This window comes from Epinephelus fuscoguttatus, linkage group LG19 (assembly GCF_011397635.1).
Source record: "Epinephelus fuscoguttatus linkage group LG19, E.fuscoguttatus.final_Chr_v1".
Lineage (NCBI taxonomy): Eukaryota > Metazoa > Chordata > Actinopteri > Perciformes > Serranidae > Epinephelus > Epinephelus fuscoguttatus.
In genome coordinates this window covers 32,128,579-32,146,787 of record NC_064770.1, presented here as the reverse complement: position 1 = coordinate 32,146,787, position 18,209 = coordinate 32,128,579, and the positions used below count along the sequence as shown (strand labels likewise).

At 38.2% G+C, this 18,209-nt stretch overlaps 1 protein-coding gene across 1 annotated transcript; it reads right to left on the bottom strand.

Annotated features, from left to right (window-relative positions):
• Positions 1 to 4,217: 4,217 nt before the first annotated feature.
• On the bottom strand, positions 4,218 to 17,888 carry LOC125878785 (amine sulfotransferase-like). The gene is made up of 6 exons (XM_049560155.1): positions 17,661 to 17,888; positions 5,926 to 6,134; positions 5,731 to 5,857; positions 5,197 to 5,291; positions 4,897 to 5,071; positions 4,218 to 4,788 (listed from the first exon to the last, which is right to left on the bottom strand). Exons 2-6 carry the CDS (start codon positions 6,121 to 6,123, stop codon positions 4,670 to 4,672), a joined length of 714 nt encoding a protein of 237 aa, XP_049416112.1. The 5' UTR covers positions 6,124 to 6,134; positions 17,661 to 17,888; the 3' UTR covers positions 4,218 to 4,669.
• Positions 17,889 to 18,209: the final 321 nt, after the last annotated feature.

The following is an 18,209-nucleotide window of genomic DNA, read 5'->3' as shown; positions in this document are numbered from 1 at the left end:
AATCTGAAGAAACTTTGCAACATTGGAGCAGTCCTTAGGCGGGATTTGATGACGTAGCCTCCTTGAGATTCAGCCATTTTAGGTTCCTTTCTTGACTTTGAGAAACACCCACAGGTCAAGATGGCAGCCTGAGTTTGATGCCTGACAACCTCCATCCGCCCTGTGACGCCCCCTCCATCATCTTAGAGGATGTTCCAGCTGACCTCATCAGGTAGGTGGCTGACATGGGACATTGACATTGATTACACTCACCTGGGCTTTCAAGCTATAAAAGCTGACCTAAACGTTCCTGACCTACACACTCCATTTGTTCATTTAAGTTAATCTTAGTTTAATAATTAATGGTTGTTTAACTAAATCTTTCGTGTGGACTCCAAGCTTGTGACATATATTGAGCCACTTTGTGACAAATGGGGGCTCGTCCGGGATCAGATCCGTCAGGTAAGGTTAAATCTAGCCTTATTGTGACAAAGCAGGCTTGATCTGGTTGTCTTCAGTACCCACCGCCAGTATCTGTCCGAAGACTAGGGTTGAGATTAATTAGCTAGTGAGTGTGACCATTTAGTCAGGGCTGGGGAGCTTGAGCTCTGTGGGCGTTCTTTGATTTCACCACTGCAGTTCACCCCGTGTCAAACCAATCGAGGTTGGGTGCCGCGGATTCGCTGGCCAGTCATTGCATCGAACCCTCAAACTCCTTGGAGTAAAGTGCAAAAGAGCCATCAAAAAAATCCTCGAGGCCGCTGAAAGAGCCTCACGATGGCTGTGGATCCGGAGGGGGGATCCGTGGAGTGGTGGGCCAATTGGACACAAGTTGGGCTGGGTCGCCTGGGCGAGGGTGTTTGAAGATTAAAGACCCGAAACACCCCGTGACCTTGGGTTCATCACTGAGGATGTGTCCAAGTAGCACCAGTAGGTGTATTCTAGAACTTGTTGCCCCACAACAAGAGTGGGGTGATCCTTGACTTTGAGAGACACCTAGGGTCAGAGAACAGTGACAGAACCACCAGACCAGTGCTAAACTCCAGATGTGTGGACCATACAGTATGGGTGTCTGATATGGAGGAGCTGTCTAGGAAATCTTCTAAGGGACTGTGATTCCCTTGCATCCTATATTATACTTCACTTCTCCCCCTCCCATCAAAACTAATGTCATATTAGGATACTGCTTTCCTGGTCTCATGTTGCAGCCAGTTTAGACAGACTCTACTGGATGTTCATTTGGGCTCAGGAGATGGTATAGACTAAGTGAAGGGCTCCATCTAGTGCCTGCAACATAAAATACAAAGATTTTGTGGGCGGTCGGTTAAGATTTTATATTCTAACTGGTTTAAAGCATTTCCCCACAATAATTAATGATAAAAAAGAGGCAACAACACAAATACATCTATATAAAAACAAACAACAAAATAAATAGTCCAACAATAATAACAGGTTCCCCATATAGTTTCAGTTTTCATTATGTGATACAACAAACAATAACGATTAAAAAAACAACAACTAAAAGTTAAGAGTAGGGAAGGTAATTTGGTTTTGTCCCCATATTTTCAGGAATGTGTGGCCTTTAGTGGCGTGTCAGTGTGTTGATTTTTTATATAACATAATACAACATATTATAGTAAGAGAGCAGCAATTGCAGATATGACCACAAATATTGATTCAACAAATAAAAAGCCAGCTTTGGAGGAATATTTACAACCAAGTAAAACCTTTTAGACATCTATTTTTGATCTGCAAGACCAAGGCTTTTATTTTGAAAAGCATCGGCGGAACGCGGAAAACTTGAATTCAGTTGACAGGAAGACGACCATACTGCTAGCTGACAGACAAGGTGAGTGAATGGCAGTTTTTTATTATTATTTTAGCGACAACCAAGCAGCCCACTGTAAGTTAAAGTTTAAGGAGAAGTTCAGTAACGTTAATGTTAGAAGCTTTAGCTGTGACACAATGGGCTGAAAGCTACTGGCTAATCATGCATGATGTGAGCTCATTAAGTCAGTGCCATGCTCATGCTCTTCTCTGTCTCCTTTAACTTTAGCTTATATTGGAGTTATGATATGTAGCATGTGAAATAGAGTATGGTGAATGTGCTAGGAAAGGTAGTCAGCACTGTCTCTACCTGGGGCTCGCATAAACGGAGCCTGGGTTTGGTTGAAGGTGGCAGTACTGTTTGGGCTGAGAAAGCCATGTGTAAGTAAGGTAAAGGAGGTTGTTGGGTTGGTGCGGGGAGCAGTGAGAGCTGGCATTAGGGGAGTGTCTCTGGGACGCCAGAGATCACTGTGTAGCCTCCTGGAGGTGTCATGGGACCAACTAGACGAAACACTGGTGAAAGGAGGTTCCCACCCGATGACCCCCAAAGCCTTGCCATAATAGCTTATCATAGGGCTTAGGAGGTTATTCACTGAGTGCTGATCCTTTCTTTAGAGCACAAACTTTTTGTGTGTATTTGAAGTCAAACCCTTCATTCCAAATTATCTTCAAGCATTATAATGTAATGTAATCAATAAGGTCTAAGCATATATTTCTTTAGTCAAATAATGTGAACATTTTCTGTGTTTTCTTTTATTTTTCATCAGCTACTTAGAGTAAATTTTGCTGATACTATGTAAATTAGGCTGACCAAATGTCCTCTTCTGCCCGGACATGTTCACTTTTCACGTCCTGTCCGTGTTCATAAATTGATGATAATGTCTGGTTTTCCTTGTGTGTGTGTGTTAGAGTGCGGCACGGGCCGCATATTTCTGTCCGAACCCAACAGTCATTCTGTTTTGTTATGTCCGAAACCGAACCGAGCCCGACATTATTTAATGACTAAAGCACTGAGTTTGTGTCACGCAGCTGTTATGGTTACAGGCTATTAGGGGCGTGCGCCGTGGGTGCTCAGTGGAGAGGGAGACCTCCGTGTTTGAGACGGGAGCGGGTAGCGGGAGGTCTGACGCTTCCAGTGAGGGGAGAGGGAGAAATATAACAAAACAAGATAAAATAGGAAATTCTCTCTCCCTCTTTTATTTAATTTTCAGCGTTTAATCAAGGTGGAGGCTGGCGGCGAGGGGAGAGGTAGAAACAAACAGCCAGTGTGTGTCTGTGTGTGCTCTGTTCAAGTGTTGTCATGTAAATAACAGTCCCCAAGCAATAAACAGGACAGACAATAGGATTTTATTTATTTTTACACCACATTTTCATTGAAAGCTGACCGAATCCGACCCAAGCCCGAATACAATTTATACATTTTTGACCAAACCCGGCCCGACCCGTCGGGACCCATCGGGCTCGGGTAGCCACACTCTAGTGTGTGTATGTGTCCCCTATCTATAGGGGCCTATCTGAATTTCTGTCTTTGAGTGATATTATTTTGTAATATAACTGAATTTTCTATCCATACATATAAACTTTAAATAACTTTAAAATTATAAGGCATCTTTGAGTAAACTGCGAGTATCATTTAAGTAGGCTATGTCGTGGCCGGGCCGAGTGTCCTCTTTTTTGGAAATCAAAATACGGTCACCCTAAAAATACCTTTACTCAAATGCACTATTAAATGCAGGACTTTTACCTGGTGCTACATCACGAATGCAAGTTCAATTTTACCAGTTACTCTCTGTTTTTTCTTCTTTCTTCTTCTGGATAGAAATAAAAAAAAAAAAAAACATTTAAAAGGTTTTCCATTCTCCACTGCTACCACACGGTGGCAGTGTAGCACTGGTTGAGTTTTGTGTCGGTTAGAAGCAGCTCTTTTGGTGTCACTTTTCATGCCTCACAAGCCGCTCTAAACAGTGTATAGTGCTTAAAAACATCCCCGTCTAGGTTCTGAGAAGCCACTGGATATACTGCAATGACTTGATAAATCTCAAGTAGTGTTGATTGTTGGTCTTGTACAGGGGGCTGCAGTGGTCTGCAGCTTAGCAAGTGTCTCAGCTGGGTGTCATGCCATCCACCAACCCATCAACCTCCCAGTGATAAAGTCAGCTTGTATATTATGTCCCTTTTGAAACCAAGATATAATCCATATGAAACATACAAATGTAACATATCAATGGTTTACACAAACAGTGCTTAAATATTAGGAGAAAGACTGGATTACAGTCCCTCACACACACACACACACACACACACACACACACACACACACACACACACACACACTGCTATAGAGATTGTTTATTGTTTATTAAATGAATCCCCATTAGCTGACGCCTTGGCGACCGCTAGTCTTCCTGGAGTTCATAAAAGACATAAAACATAACAGACATAAATGTAATGGACTAAAACATAATACAAAATAGAAACAGACATAAAACTAATACATACAGTCATGTAAAAACCTTGCACGAGTCATGCTATTAAAATTATACATTCATGTATACCTAACAAGAGTTATACAGTCAAGATAGCAAATTCAGATAAGTATTTTATAGCAAATTAATTTAATTATGGCATCGATGCCAACAGCACACATTTATATTTAATCATTTCATTGGAAAGAGATCTATTGTATTACTTAAGGAAAGATCAACCAACCCTTTTACCAATAATAACGCATAAAGAGATGAGGACATTGTTTTTCAAATGTCAGATGTCTGGCCAGGTAAAAATCAGAGGAGGGAATGAATCACTCCTCTTGTATTAAGGGAACTGCTCTTCAGTTCAGGGCTGAGCTGAGCTTTAAGAAGAGCTACTGTTTGATCTCCCAGGTGCAGGTCAGAGGAAAGTCGCTCATCTTCTCCTTGAACACTTTGTCAAAAAGTTCACTCTGAGCCATTGTGAAGACATCCTTCCAGTCACCTGCTATACCTGCTCAGACACAGAGAAAGTCAGAGATGCTTATCTCTCTCCCACCATTTAACGTCTTCTTTGGAAATGTAAAAAAAAACTAGAGGAGTCATCAGCATGGAAACAAACCTTTGCGCATGGTTTGCTTTATGTAGCGGTTGGATTCAGTTAAGTCCTTGTAGTTTGCTTTGGGGTCTGTCTTCATGTTTTCGAAGGTGGACATCTCCACAACATGATCAATGGCTTCATCTGTCAAGTCTTTCCCCAGGAAAGCACAAAGCTTCACAACTTCCCCTCTGAGATCCTGCCAATCACATTTGTGTAGGAATATGTTAATATGTGTGCAACACGTGTGTACGTGTGTATTTGCTGCATTTCTAAAATAGTGTGCCAAACAGAAGACCCAATATATAAAAGAAGATTCCCGACCTTCAACATGTTCTCATACTGCACGTAATGGATGTCCAGTTGATCGCTTGCTTTGTGATATTCTCGCACATGATCAAACCACGATCCCGTGTAAACTGTTGGAGAAAAGATGCACGTGTATCAGTGCTGAAAATAAATGCAAAAGATGAGTGACACCTGTTGGTACTGTATGTGGTTACTGTTTGTTTTCTAACAACCCAGTCACATGTTGGCATTTTAAATCATAGATAGAATACATTTACATGTTTTTTACGCAGAAGATCCGTTATAACTTTATGTTTCAACAATGCTGTGGTTAATGTACGGTTAGGATTAGGCACAAAAACCACTTGGTTATGGTTAGGAAAAGATCATGTTTTGGCTTAGAATAGCTTACCCAGTTTTGGGGCCAGGAAAAGCAGCAAAGTTTTGGTAAAATCCGACCATATTTGTGCCTTTTAAAAACACTGGAAATGCTATCATTCTCTCTACCTCCAGATGACAAAATCAGCTTATTTATAAAATGTCACTTCAGAAATGTTGTACTGGACCTACCATTACCATCCAGGAACCGCTGAAAGAAATCCTCAAAGCTGTGAGGTGTTTCCAGCAATACCCAACTGTGGGCAAAGTGATAGAAGGACACCAGGACATCTTTGGGGTTCCTCCAAACATACACAACCTAAAGAAAAATAAGGTATACAGATGGATGCTTGAATCAATGCTTGAGTATGACACATTGTAACTCACCTTGATTTGTTTGTCTTTCACTCCCTTGGGCAACAAGTCAGGAGGGAGATGCGAGCCAAAGATTCGAGGACCTGGTCTTTCTCGGAAAGGGTCATCCACAGTTCTCCCCTCCAGCCGAGGAACTAGTGCCCTGTTGCTGGCATCTCCTGCCCACTCAGAGTGTGCAGCATTAATGACCTGGACCAGGACCTGCTGCATCCATGTAGTGCCTGTAGACTCAAATAAAATAGAGGATGTTGATGATACAAAAGAGGACAGGGCATCCTTGAAAAGTCCTAAAAGGCATTGAATTCATTAATCTAAAAATAAGAACGTCATTTGGTCAATTAATGTTTCTAAAGTCTTAAAAATGCTAACTGACACTGTATTTTACAATCCTCATGTCACAGCTCAACTTTCTTAGGTTATGTTTTTTATTTCATTCATTCATGTTTCCTCTTTTACTTTGAATCTCACATCTCCTCTCCTTTCAGATCACTTCACTTCCTGCCCCTGTGAGTTTTCCCTCCCTTTTGATGACTTCACCTGTGTCTTATTGTCAGTCCCGCCCTGATTAGCCTCACCTGTGTCTCGTTATCCTTCCCCTCGCCAGAGTATTTAGTGTGTCTTGTTTTCTCTCAGTGCCAGTTTGTCTTAGCTCCTTGTGTGTCTAATGTTCCAGCCTTTTGTTTCCCTGCGTCCTTTTCTTGGTTTAGGATTTAGCCTGTTGATTGACTGTTGGAAAGCATGTTTTATCTTTAACGTTATGCCTTTTGGAGATCAGCCCATCATCTGCTTACTTAACAGTAAAAGGAATTTTCCCCAGGGGAGCCTAAACTTTTGCATGCCACTGTACATGTTCAAAACCTACCCATGATTTACATGTAAGCAACTTGGACACAGATTGGGTGTGCACTATTAACCCGACCTTAAATACTCAAGTGTTGTTGCATGTTGCATTACATTTAATGCAATTGTACTTCAGCCAAATGTGCCATTTCCACTGGGGGAAGGGGTGAAAAACATATTTGTTAGATGGACTCACTAAATTTGTCTGTAACCGTTCAGTTGCTAAATTCCATCTGGATCTGCAGACTGCTCTGGGCTGCCACCTCCTGTCTGTCCGTCCATCCGTCCGCCCATCCATCCATCCATCCATCCACTTATCTGGGGCGGGGTTGCAGGGGCAGCAGGCCAAGCAAAGCACCCCAGACGTCCCTCTCTCCAGCAACACCTTCCTGCTCCTCCTGAGGGACGTTCAGGAGGTGCCCAAGAGGGCTCCACTTCAACTGACCCCTTTTAGATGCAAAGGAGCAGCGGCTCTACTCCGAACTCCCTTCGGATGTCTGAGCTCCCTACCCCATCTCGAAGGCTTAGCCGAGCCACCCCACAGGGGAAACTCATTTTGGCCGCTTGTATCTGCGACCTTATTCTCTCAGTCACTACCCAGAGCTCATGATAGCTCATAGGTGAGGGTTGGGACGTAGATGGACCAGTTAATCTAGGGTGACCATATTTTGATTTCCAAAAAAGAGGACACTCGGCCGGCCACGACATAGCCTACTTAAATGATACTCGCAGTTTACTCAAAGATGCCTTATCATTTTAATATATTTAAAATTTATATGTATGGATAGAAAAGTCAGTTATATTACAAAATAGTATCTCTTAAAGACAGAATTTCAGATAGGCCCCAGTAGGGGACACATAGACACACTGAGTGTGGCGATCCGAGCCCAACGGTACCCGACGGGTCGGGCTGGGTTTGGTCAAAAGTGCGGCTATAAATTGTATTCAGGCTCGGGTTGGATTCGGTCAGCTTTCAGTGAAAATGTAGTGTAAAAATAAATAAAATCCTATTGTCTGTCCTGTTTATTGCTTGGGCACTGTTATTTACGTGACAACACCTGAACAGAACACACACAGACAGACATTGGCTGTTTGTTTCTACCTCTCTCCTCTCTGGAAGTCTCGGACCTCCAGCCGCCCGCCTCCGCCTTGGTTAAACGCTGAAAATAAAATAAAAGAGACAGGTTTTTCCTATTTTATCTTATTTTGTTTTATTTCTCCCTCTCCCCTCGCTAGAAGCGTCGAACCTCGCGCCTCCGGCTCCCGTCTCAAACACGGAGGTCTCCCTCTCCGCAGCTGAGCACCCACGGCGCACGCCCGGCCTGTTAAATAGCCTGTAACCATAACAACTGTGTGACACAAACTCAATGCTTTGGTCATTAAATAATGTCGGGCTCGGTTTGGGTTCGGACAGAAATGTGCTGCCCGTGCCGCACTCTAACACACACACACACAAACACACGGAAAACCGGACATTATCATCAGTTTATAAAAAAACCCCGGATGCCCCGGACGGGACGTGAAAAGTGGACATGTCCGGGCAAAAGAGGACGTTTGGTCAGCCTAAGTTAATCAATCTCCCTCTTCACCACAACCTCTTCACGCTGCATCAAACTGCTGATACCTCCTCTACATATATTATTGACTATATTGTGTTTTACAGATAATATTCTCTTAAAAAGACGCTAGATGACTCTCTTAAAGAGGTGAATGCCTGGTCCTGCCATTATTGAGAGCTGATTTAACCCTTTGTCATGACCGTCAAGGTGAAACTCATGACACTCCTTTTAATACTCTGGACAGCCTCCTTTAATTAACATCAAATACATTACGGGTGTTTTGGGTAATTGTCTTTTTCTCTTGTTTTCTTGCAGTGCTGACTGCTGTTTTGCCTAGAGGTTATATTTCTATTAATCTACTTATCTTATGTAATTGACCAACTGCCCTTTTAAATGTTTTTTTTTCTTTGTCTTTGCTTTTTAGGCTGAACCTTGACTGAGGAAGGGAGGGTTGAGGCCTGTCTAAGCCGGGCCTAGCTCCCCAAGCATCCACTCCTTTTGCACGGTTGAGTGTTGTTTGCTGTGTTTCACCTCACTCTTTATTTTTAGTTTCGTGTGTGTAACCTCACTCCCCTTTTTTTTTTGCATTGACTTGAGTGGGTCTTCCCCTTAAATTTCCCTCGGCTTGGTAGACAGTGAATTGGTGAATGGGACCATCTAGAATGGTCCCAGTCCTCACCCTGTGGTCACATAATCTTAACTGAGAATAGTAGATTGAAAATAAAAAAATACATCAATTTTCACAAGATTTTAGATTTCATCCAAGTTTATTTGTTATACATAAACATTTTTTTTTAAAAATATTAATGTAGATACTTTTTCAAAGCATGCATGCTATGTAGTTTCCATTCATTCTTTCAGCCACTGACCTGACTTTGGGTATGTGACGAGGAAAATATCAGTAGGACGGATCTCAACATGCTTCAGAGCATCAATGTCTGTGGGTCGCAATTTGTCCTTGACCAGGAAGTTTGTCTTTTTGTACTTGAACAGGTAAGGGCTCACTAAGTCCAGAGAATCTGTTGACGCTAACATTAGATAAATAAATGAGTGAGTAGATTCATTCAAGTATTCTTAGTTAAGTAGAAAAAAAAAACATGTTTACGTTTAAAAATATTTCCTTATGTACACCTCTACAGTCAAGTCACTTTCATCTATACAACCCAAAATCACTACAACATACAAAAGCCTCTGTCTGTAGACCCTCACAGCAGATAAGGAGGAAACTCCCCAAAAACTAGCTCTACCAGGTGAACACAATAAGAGAAGCACTTACTTGAATCCATGTCTGTGTTCCTGTCCTGTTTCCGATGCTGTAGTGCAATCAGTGACTGACTTAAGACTGACTGAACCAGTTTTGTTTGGGAGGTTATGTTAAAATAACTTCAACAAGACTGATTGATGATGATGATAATGGCAGTAACCATGATAGAACATACAGACTTCACTGTATAGCAGGTTGGATAAGTAAGATTGCATAAGCCAGGGTGTAGGTTTCCAGGCACAGGAAAATGAAAGGCTCGCATACACTGGCATTGTGAATGCTTGTCATGAATTGACATTGTATCTGGTTTTTACCCTGTTTTTAAGCCATATCCTGCACTACACTTGTAGTTCCTGGTTGTATGTATTTATATATATACTATATGTATATGTTTTAACAAAGTGGATGATTTTATTCATCAGGCGTTCAGATTTTAAGTTTTGTTTCCTGGTGCAGATAGTCCACTGAGGACTACAGAGACTGGGTCAAGATGAAGTCTACTACATGTGCTCTAGACCACTGGTTCCCAACTGGTCCAGCCACAGGGTCCAGATTTGTCCTTAGTTCAAGGTCCACAAAGTTTAATATATTCAACGTCATACTCGTTGAGCTAGTTTGTTGTCTATGACAAGTAGCTCTGAAATTGTCTTACTAATTCTACAGCAGGAAACAGCACTTCAAAGTAAAAGCTCTGTGCCAGAAATTCACTGTACATCAAAATAAATTGGGTGTTTTACAAACTTGACACATTCGTGAGTCACTTGCCGTCCATTCAGAATGGACCCATGACCCACCTTTGGACTGCAGCCCACCAGTTGGAAACCACTGCTCTAGACCCCATCCCAACCAAGCTGTTCAAATCCTGCTTCCAAAGCCTTTCCCAACCAACAAGTATAATAAACTCATCTCTTAATTCAGGCATATTCGCTCCACTGTTCAACCCTACGGTGTTAAAACCCCTTCTCAAGAAATCTGATGTAGATTACTCAGATTTAAACAATTACAGACCCATTTCTAATCTACCTTCTCTCAGTGAGGTTTGAGAGAAAATCGTTTCTAATCAGCTGCGGGTTCATCTAACCAGCAATGTCATTTCAGACAGGCTCCCATCTGGTTATAGAGCAAACCACAGCACAGAGACTGCCTCACTGAAAGTTGTGAACAACGTGAGAATTATTGCGGATGCAAACAATGTGGCTGCTCTCCTTCTTATGGACTTACATGCAGCATTTGATACAGCCGACCACTATATTTTAATAGACAAACTTAAGAAATGGGTCGTTCTCTCTGAGAGTGTTTTAGCTTGATGTACGGCATATTTAACCGATAGCCATTTTTTTTTGTCAGCCTTGGTGCTAATGTAAGAGACTCATGGTAATGATTGCGGTATTCCTCAAGGAAGTATTCTTGGCCCAATTTTGTTTTCATCATATATGCTTCCACTTGGAAACATTATCAGCCACCACCATGTCACTTACCATATTAACACAACTTATTCTATCCCTGCTGTTAATTTTTACTCTATTTCATCTATTCATTTTCTTTTTATTCTATAGATTTTTATTCATAATTTCTACTTTTAATTCAATAATTTAATTTTTTATAAAATTTTCCAATTTTATATTTTATTTTCTTGTAATTTCCCAGTATCACAATGCTTTGGGTATAGTTCTTTGTGTTATCCTTTAAATTGTGTGGGTGTTCTTTCACTTTTATGTAAAGCACACAGACAGGTACCTTAACATCAGACTAGCAAGTGCAAGGAGGCATGATGCTGGATTATAATTTTGAGAAAGTCAACAAGGCAGGAGACTAAAAAAAGAAAAAGAAAAAAGTAACCAACGGATGGAGGTAAACACAGGACAACAACGTGAGAGACAGACACAGTGTTTCAGTCAGACGGACATGATCCATCAGTCAGTCAGACATTCAATGTCAAAAGAGGGTTCACTGGTGGATACCTGTGCAGGGCCTCCTCGCATGATCTCCGCATGACAATGTGTTGCTGGGAGACTGCGCAGTTTGCTTCGCATTGCAAACTGAATTGCATTTCCGTCAGCCTCAGCTGTACTTAATGTGTAATGCTAGTTATTTAATGTTAGCATGATAACACACTTAACAACAATAGTTGCCATGGTAAAAATTATACCTCCATCCATCCATCTGTTCACTTTCACCTCTTGTCTGCACTTTGGCTATTTTTATTATCAATTTGTTTTAAAAATTGTAAATCATTTAGTGATTAATTTTACCTTTTATATCTTTTTCTCTAAACACTTTTCTGTATTGTTTATTATATTTTATATTTTATTGCTCTGTAAAGCACTTTGAATTGGCCTTGTCTATGAAATGTGCTATACAAATAAAGCTACCTTACCCTACCTAAAATAAAATTTCAACATCTACAGCTCCATAACATCTGGACACAGCCCATCACCCTGCTGAGGACGATCATGTGATACAAACAAAAACTTCACAACAGCTACCAAATGAGTGAGATGTTTTTGTCAAGGACTCAACCACAGAAGCTCATTAAAGGATTTATCTTCAACTGGTGTGTTTTAGCCTGCAGGCCTTGTTTGCTTTGTTTGCATGCAGCAGTGGAGTGTGTTTACATTGCACTCAGCTAAGACAGCAAGTGCCAAGAGATGGGCACACTGAAGATACATTTCAAGTTTGCATTTATTCATTTCCTGCACTGCACTCTAATTTATATTATTCAAACACTTTTATTGATTTTAACTGAACTGCAACTTTATTCTTGTATTTTTATCTTTGCTACTTGCTTATCTTTGTACTTTTATCTTTTATCCTGTCTGCTTTTTAGCTATTTTTAATGCTGATTTTTCTTTTTCTTTTAATTGTTAATCATTTAGTAATTTGACCTTTTTTTATCCTTTTTTTCTTGTTTACTCTTTTATTGTACATCTGTATCTTATATCGTGTTTTATATTTTGTTGCTCTGTAGAGCAATTTGAATTGCCCTGAGGTATGAAATGTGCTATACAAATAAAGCTGCCTTGTCCTGCCTTGCCCTCACCTGAAGTAATGATATGTGTACATATACAGTATGAGCTAATCAGGTTTTAGTTGGCCAACTGTGACTGGGGTGCCGGATCAGGTTATGTGGGACAGGATTAGAAATGGCATGAGGACTCTCTTGTCTTTCCTCACATTCATAGATAAAACTCCTTGTCAAGGTAAATCCCTGACTGTAAACGTGGATCGTTTGCAGGCAGTTGTAAACTGTATTTTAAAATCTTGCTGTGAATCTGAGGCAACAGAATCTGTCTCCAGCAGTCCAAATTGACAGGATGCAGGGAACCAGTTCCCCTCAATATTTAGAATATGTTCATTTGTCCCCTCCAATAAAAACCTAAAAGCAGCAAAGGATTATGGCATTTATGCCATAGATTGGCGCAGAAAACGCTGGTTAATTTTTAAATCATGAAAAAAAAAACGTCAAAATATAGTATGTCGTCCAAAATCATGAAAAAACGTCATAGTATAGCATGTTGTCAAAAGTCATGAAAAAAACGTCATAGTATAGTATGTTGTTCAAAATCATAAAAAAATGTCATAGTATAGCATGTCAACCAAAATCATGAAAAAAACGTCATAGAATAGCATGTCGTCCAAAATCATGAAAAATCGTCATAGTATAGTATGTTGTTCAAAATCATAAAAAATCGTTATAGTATATGTTGTCCAAAATCATGAAAAATCGTTATAGTATAGTATGATGTTCAAAATCATGAAAAAAATGTCATGATATAGTATGTCGGTCAAAATCATGAAAAATTGTTATAGTATAGTATGTTGTTCAAAATCATAAAAAAAAGTCATAGTATAATATGTCGACCAAAATCATGAAAAAAACGTCATAGTATAGTATGTTGTCAAAAATCATGAAAAAACGTCATAGTATAGTATGTTGTCCAAAATTATGAAAAAACGTCATAGTATAGTATGTCGACCAAAATCATGAAAAAACCGTCATAGTATAGTATGTTGTCAAAAATCATGAAAAAAGGTCATAGTATAGTATGTTGTCCAAAATTATGAAAAAACGTCATAGTATAGTATGTCGTCCAAAATCATGAAACAAACGTTATAGTATGTCATCCAAAATCATGAAAGAAATGTCATAGTATAGTATGTTGTCAAAAATCATGAAAAAACGTCATAGTATAGCATGTCGTCAAAAATCATGAAAAAACGTCATGGTATAGTATGTTGTCAAAAATCATGAAAAATTGTGATAGTATAGTATGTCGTCCAAAATCATGAAACAAACGTTATAGTATAGTATGTCGAAAAAAATCATGAAAATAACATCATAGTATAGTATGTCGTCCAAAGTCACGAAAAAAAACGTCATAGTATAGTATGTCGTCCAAAATCATGAAAAATCGTCATAGTATAGTATGTTGTCCAAAACCATGACAACATATGTGACTTTGGAAAAAAACGTCATAGTATATATACTATGACGTTTTTTTCGTGACTTTGGACAACATACTATACTATGACTTTTTTTCATGGTTTTGGACAACATTCATGATTTATGTCGTCCAAAATCATGAAAAAAAAGTCATAGTATAGCATGTCGTCCAAAATCATGAAAAATCGTCATAGTATAGTATGTTGTCCAAAGTCACGAAAAAAACGTCATAGTATAGTATGTCGTCCAAAGTCATGAAAAAAACGTCATAGTATAGTATGTTGTTCAAAATCATGAAAGAAATGTCATAGTATAGTATGTTGTCCAAAATCATGAAAAAAACGTCATAGTATAGTATGTCAACCAAAATCATGAAACAAATGTTATAGTATAGTATGTTGTCCAAAGCCATGAAAAAAACGTCATAGTATAGCATGTTGTTCAAAATCATGAAAGAAATGTCATAGTATAGTATGTCGACCAAAATCATGAAAAAAAGTCATAGTATAGTATGTTGTCCAAAGTCACGAAAAAAACGTCATAGTATAGTATGTCGTCCAAAATCATGAAAAAAACGTCATAGTATAGCATGTCGTCCAAAATCATGAAAAATCGTCATAGTATAGTATGTTGTCCAAAGTCACGAAAAAAACGTCATAGTATAGTATGTCGTCCAAAGTCATGAAAAAAACGTCATAGTATAGTATGTTGTTCAAAATCATGAAAGAAATGTCATAGTATAGTATGTCGTCCAAAATCATGAAAAAAACGTCATAGTATAGTATGTCGTCCAAAATCATGAAAAATCGTCATAGTATAGTATGTCGTCCAAAATCATGAAAAAAACGTCATAGTATAGTATGTTGTTCAAAATCATGAAACAAATGTTATAGTATAGTATGTTGTCCAAAGCCATAAAAAAAACGTCATAGTATAGCATGTTGTTCAAAATCATGAAAGAAACGTCATAGTATAGTATGTCGACCAAAATCATGAACAAAAGTCATAGTATAGTATGTTGTCCAAAGTCACGAAAAAAACGTCATAGTATATATATGTTGTTCAAAATCATAAAAAAATGTCATAGTATAGCATGTCAACCAAAATCATGAAAAAACGTCATAGTATAGCATGTCGTCAAAAATCATGAAAAATCGTCATAGTATAGTATGTCGTCCAAAGTCACGAAAAAAACGTCATAGTATAGTATGTTGACCAAAATCATGAAAAAAACGTCATAGTATAGTATGTCGACCAAAATCATGAAACAAATGTTATAGTATAGTATGTTGTCCAAAGCCATGAAAAAAACGTCATAGTATAGTATGTCGTCCAAAATCATGAAAAAAACGTTATAGTATAGCATGTCGTCCAAAATCATGAAAAATCGTCATAGTATAGTATGTTGTCCAAAGTCACGAAAAAAACGTCATAGTATAGTATGTCGTCCAAAGTCATGAAAAAAACGTCATAGTATAGTATGTTGTTCAAAATCATGAAAGAAATGTCATAGTAGTATGTCGTCCAAAATCATGAAAAAAACGTCATAGTATAGTATGTCGTCCAAAATCATGAAAAATCGTCATAGTATAGTATGTTGTCCAAAATCATGAAAAAAACGTCATAGTATAGTATGTCGTCCAAAATCATGAAAAATCGTCATAGTATAGTATGTTGTTCAAAATCATGAAAGAAATGTCATAGTATAGTATGTTGTCCAAAATCATGAAACAAATGTTATAGTGTAGTATGTTGTCCAAAGCCCTGAAAAAAACGTCATAGTATAGCATGTTGTTCAAAATCATGAAAGAAACGTCATAGTATAGTATGTCGTCCAAAATCATGAAAAAAAGTCATAGTATAGTATGTTGTCCAAAGTCACGAAAAAAACGTCATAGTATAGTATGTCGTCCAAAATCATGAAAAAAACGTCATAGTATAGCATGTCGTCAAAAATCATGAAAAATCGTCATAGTATAGTATGTCGTCCAAAGTCACGAAAAAAACGTCATAGTATAGTATGTTGACCAAAATCATGAAAAAATCGTCATAGTATAGTATGTTGTTCAAAATCATGAAAGAAACGTCATAGTATAGTATGTCGACCAAAATCATGAAACAAATGTTATAGTATAGTATGTTGTCCAAAGCCATGAAAAAAACGTCATAGTATAGTATGTTGTCAAAATCATGAAAAAAACGTCATAGTATAGCATGTTGTTCAAAATCATGAAAGAAACGTCATAGTATAGTATGTCGACCAAAATCATGAAAAAAACGTCATAGAATAGCATGTCGTCCAAAACCATGAAAAAAGTCATAGTATAGTATGTCGTCCAAAATCATGAAAAAAAGTCATAGTATAGTATGTCGTCCAAAATCATGAAAAATCGTCATAGTATAGTATGTTGTTCAAAATCATGAAAGAAACGTCATAGTATAGTATGTCGACCAAAATCATGAAAAAAACGTCATAGTATAGTATGTCGACCAAAATCATGAAACAAATGTTATAGTATAGTATGTTGTCCAAAGCCATGAAAAAAACGTCATAGTATAGTATGTTGTTCAAAATCATGAAAGAAACGTCATAGTATAGTATGTCGTCCAAAATCATGAAAAAAACGTCATAGTATAGTATGTTGTTCAAAATCATGAAAGAAACGTCATAGTATAGTATGTCGACCAAAATCATGAAAAAACGTCATAGTATAGTATGTCGACCAAAGTCATGAAAAAAACGTCATAGTATAGTATGTTGTCCAAAATCACAAAAAACGTCATAGTATAGTATGTCGTCAAAAATCATGAAAAAAAGTCATAGTATAGTATGTTGTCCAAAATCATCATAGTATAATACGTTGTCCAAAATCATGAAAAAAAGGTCATAGTATAGTATGTTGTTCAAAATCATGAAAAAACGTCATAGTATAGTATGTCAAAAATCACGAAAAAACGTCATATTATAGTATGTCGTCAAAAGAATGAAAAATTGTCATAGTATAGTGTCGTCAAAAAAAAGATAAATCGTCGTAGCATATTATGTTGTCAAAAATCATGAATAAACGTCATCGTAACGTATGTTGTCCAAAAAAAATGAATAATTGTCATCGTATAGCATATCGTCAAAAATCATAAAAAAACAGTCATGTTATAGTTTGTTTGAAAAAATTATCACCATTATTGCATTGCATTGCCATTAAAAAAATCACAAAAATGTCCCAAAAGTTAAAGTTTAGTTTGAAATAATTTCAAAGTTTAACCCAGAGTTAACACATTTAAGAAGTAATGGTTTAGTTTGCCACAAAAAAATCATGACAAAAAGTCATCAAAAAAAACCCAACTCAGTTTACATAAAAACATCTTAAAAAATTCATAGCAAAGCATGTCACCCCAAAAAAGTCAAATAGAATAGGATATCATGCCATAGAATATCAGTGAAAAATTTCATAGTAGTTAGTATTTCTCTTCCCAAATACTTCCAAATGGTCAGTTTTGTTGTTGAATCTCTACATTGTTTTGTTCGTGTACCTCCCCAAAGTGTATTGTGACCGTGCGTTAGATTTTCATCTTTTAGCCTTTGAGCAAATTAGACAAACAAATATATTAATAGGTCATCTTTAGAGGAGCATTTTGTTACCTCACAATGACCCAGGATAGCCGTTTCCACGTTTCCAGTCTGTATGATAACTCTCCCCTGGCTGTAACGTGCAAAACTGAAGACTGATGCTGCGTTTCTATTGGTTGATTAGTAGACATAGGTTGTAACAGCGGTCACACAGTGAGATGATCATCCCAAATTTCTGACAGTCGGAATTTTATCCCAGGCTGTCTTTGATCACACGACCGTGACATCAGCCAGTCTAGATCTTCTCTCACATGACGTAGAACCACCGTTTTAGAGCCACGACCACCATGAGATATCACCACGTTTATTTTACCCTGGTCCTCTTTCATGTGGGACAGCCCAAAATCTCACAGTGTATACCAGAGGATGTCAACTGAGTCTGCATGGGTTGTGTCTGAAGACTGACTACAAGTTTGAAAATGACCAAAAAAAAAAAAAAAAATCTGATGTGGAGTTACAAAGGAGTGAGTTTACCAGACCTCTGTCGCTGCTCTTCATCTCTGCTTGAGGCTTTCAAGAAGGAGCACATGGGCAATATCTGCTGCTGCCTTTTTTAAAACT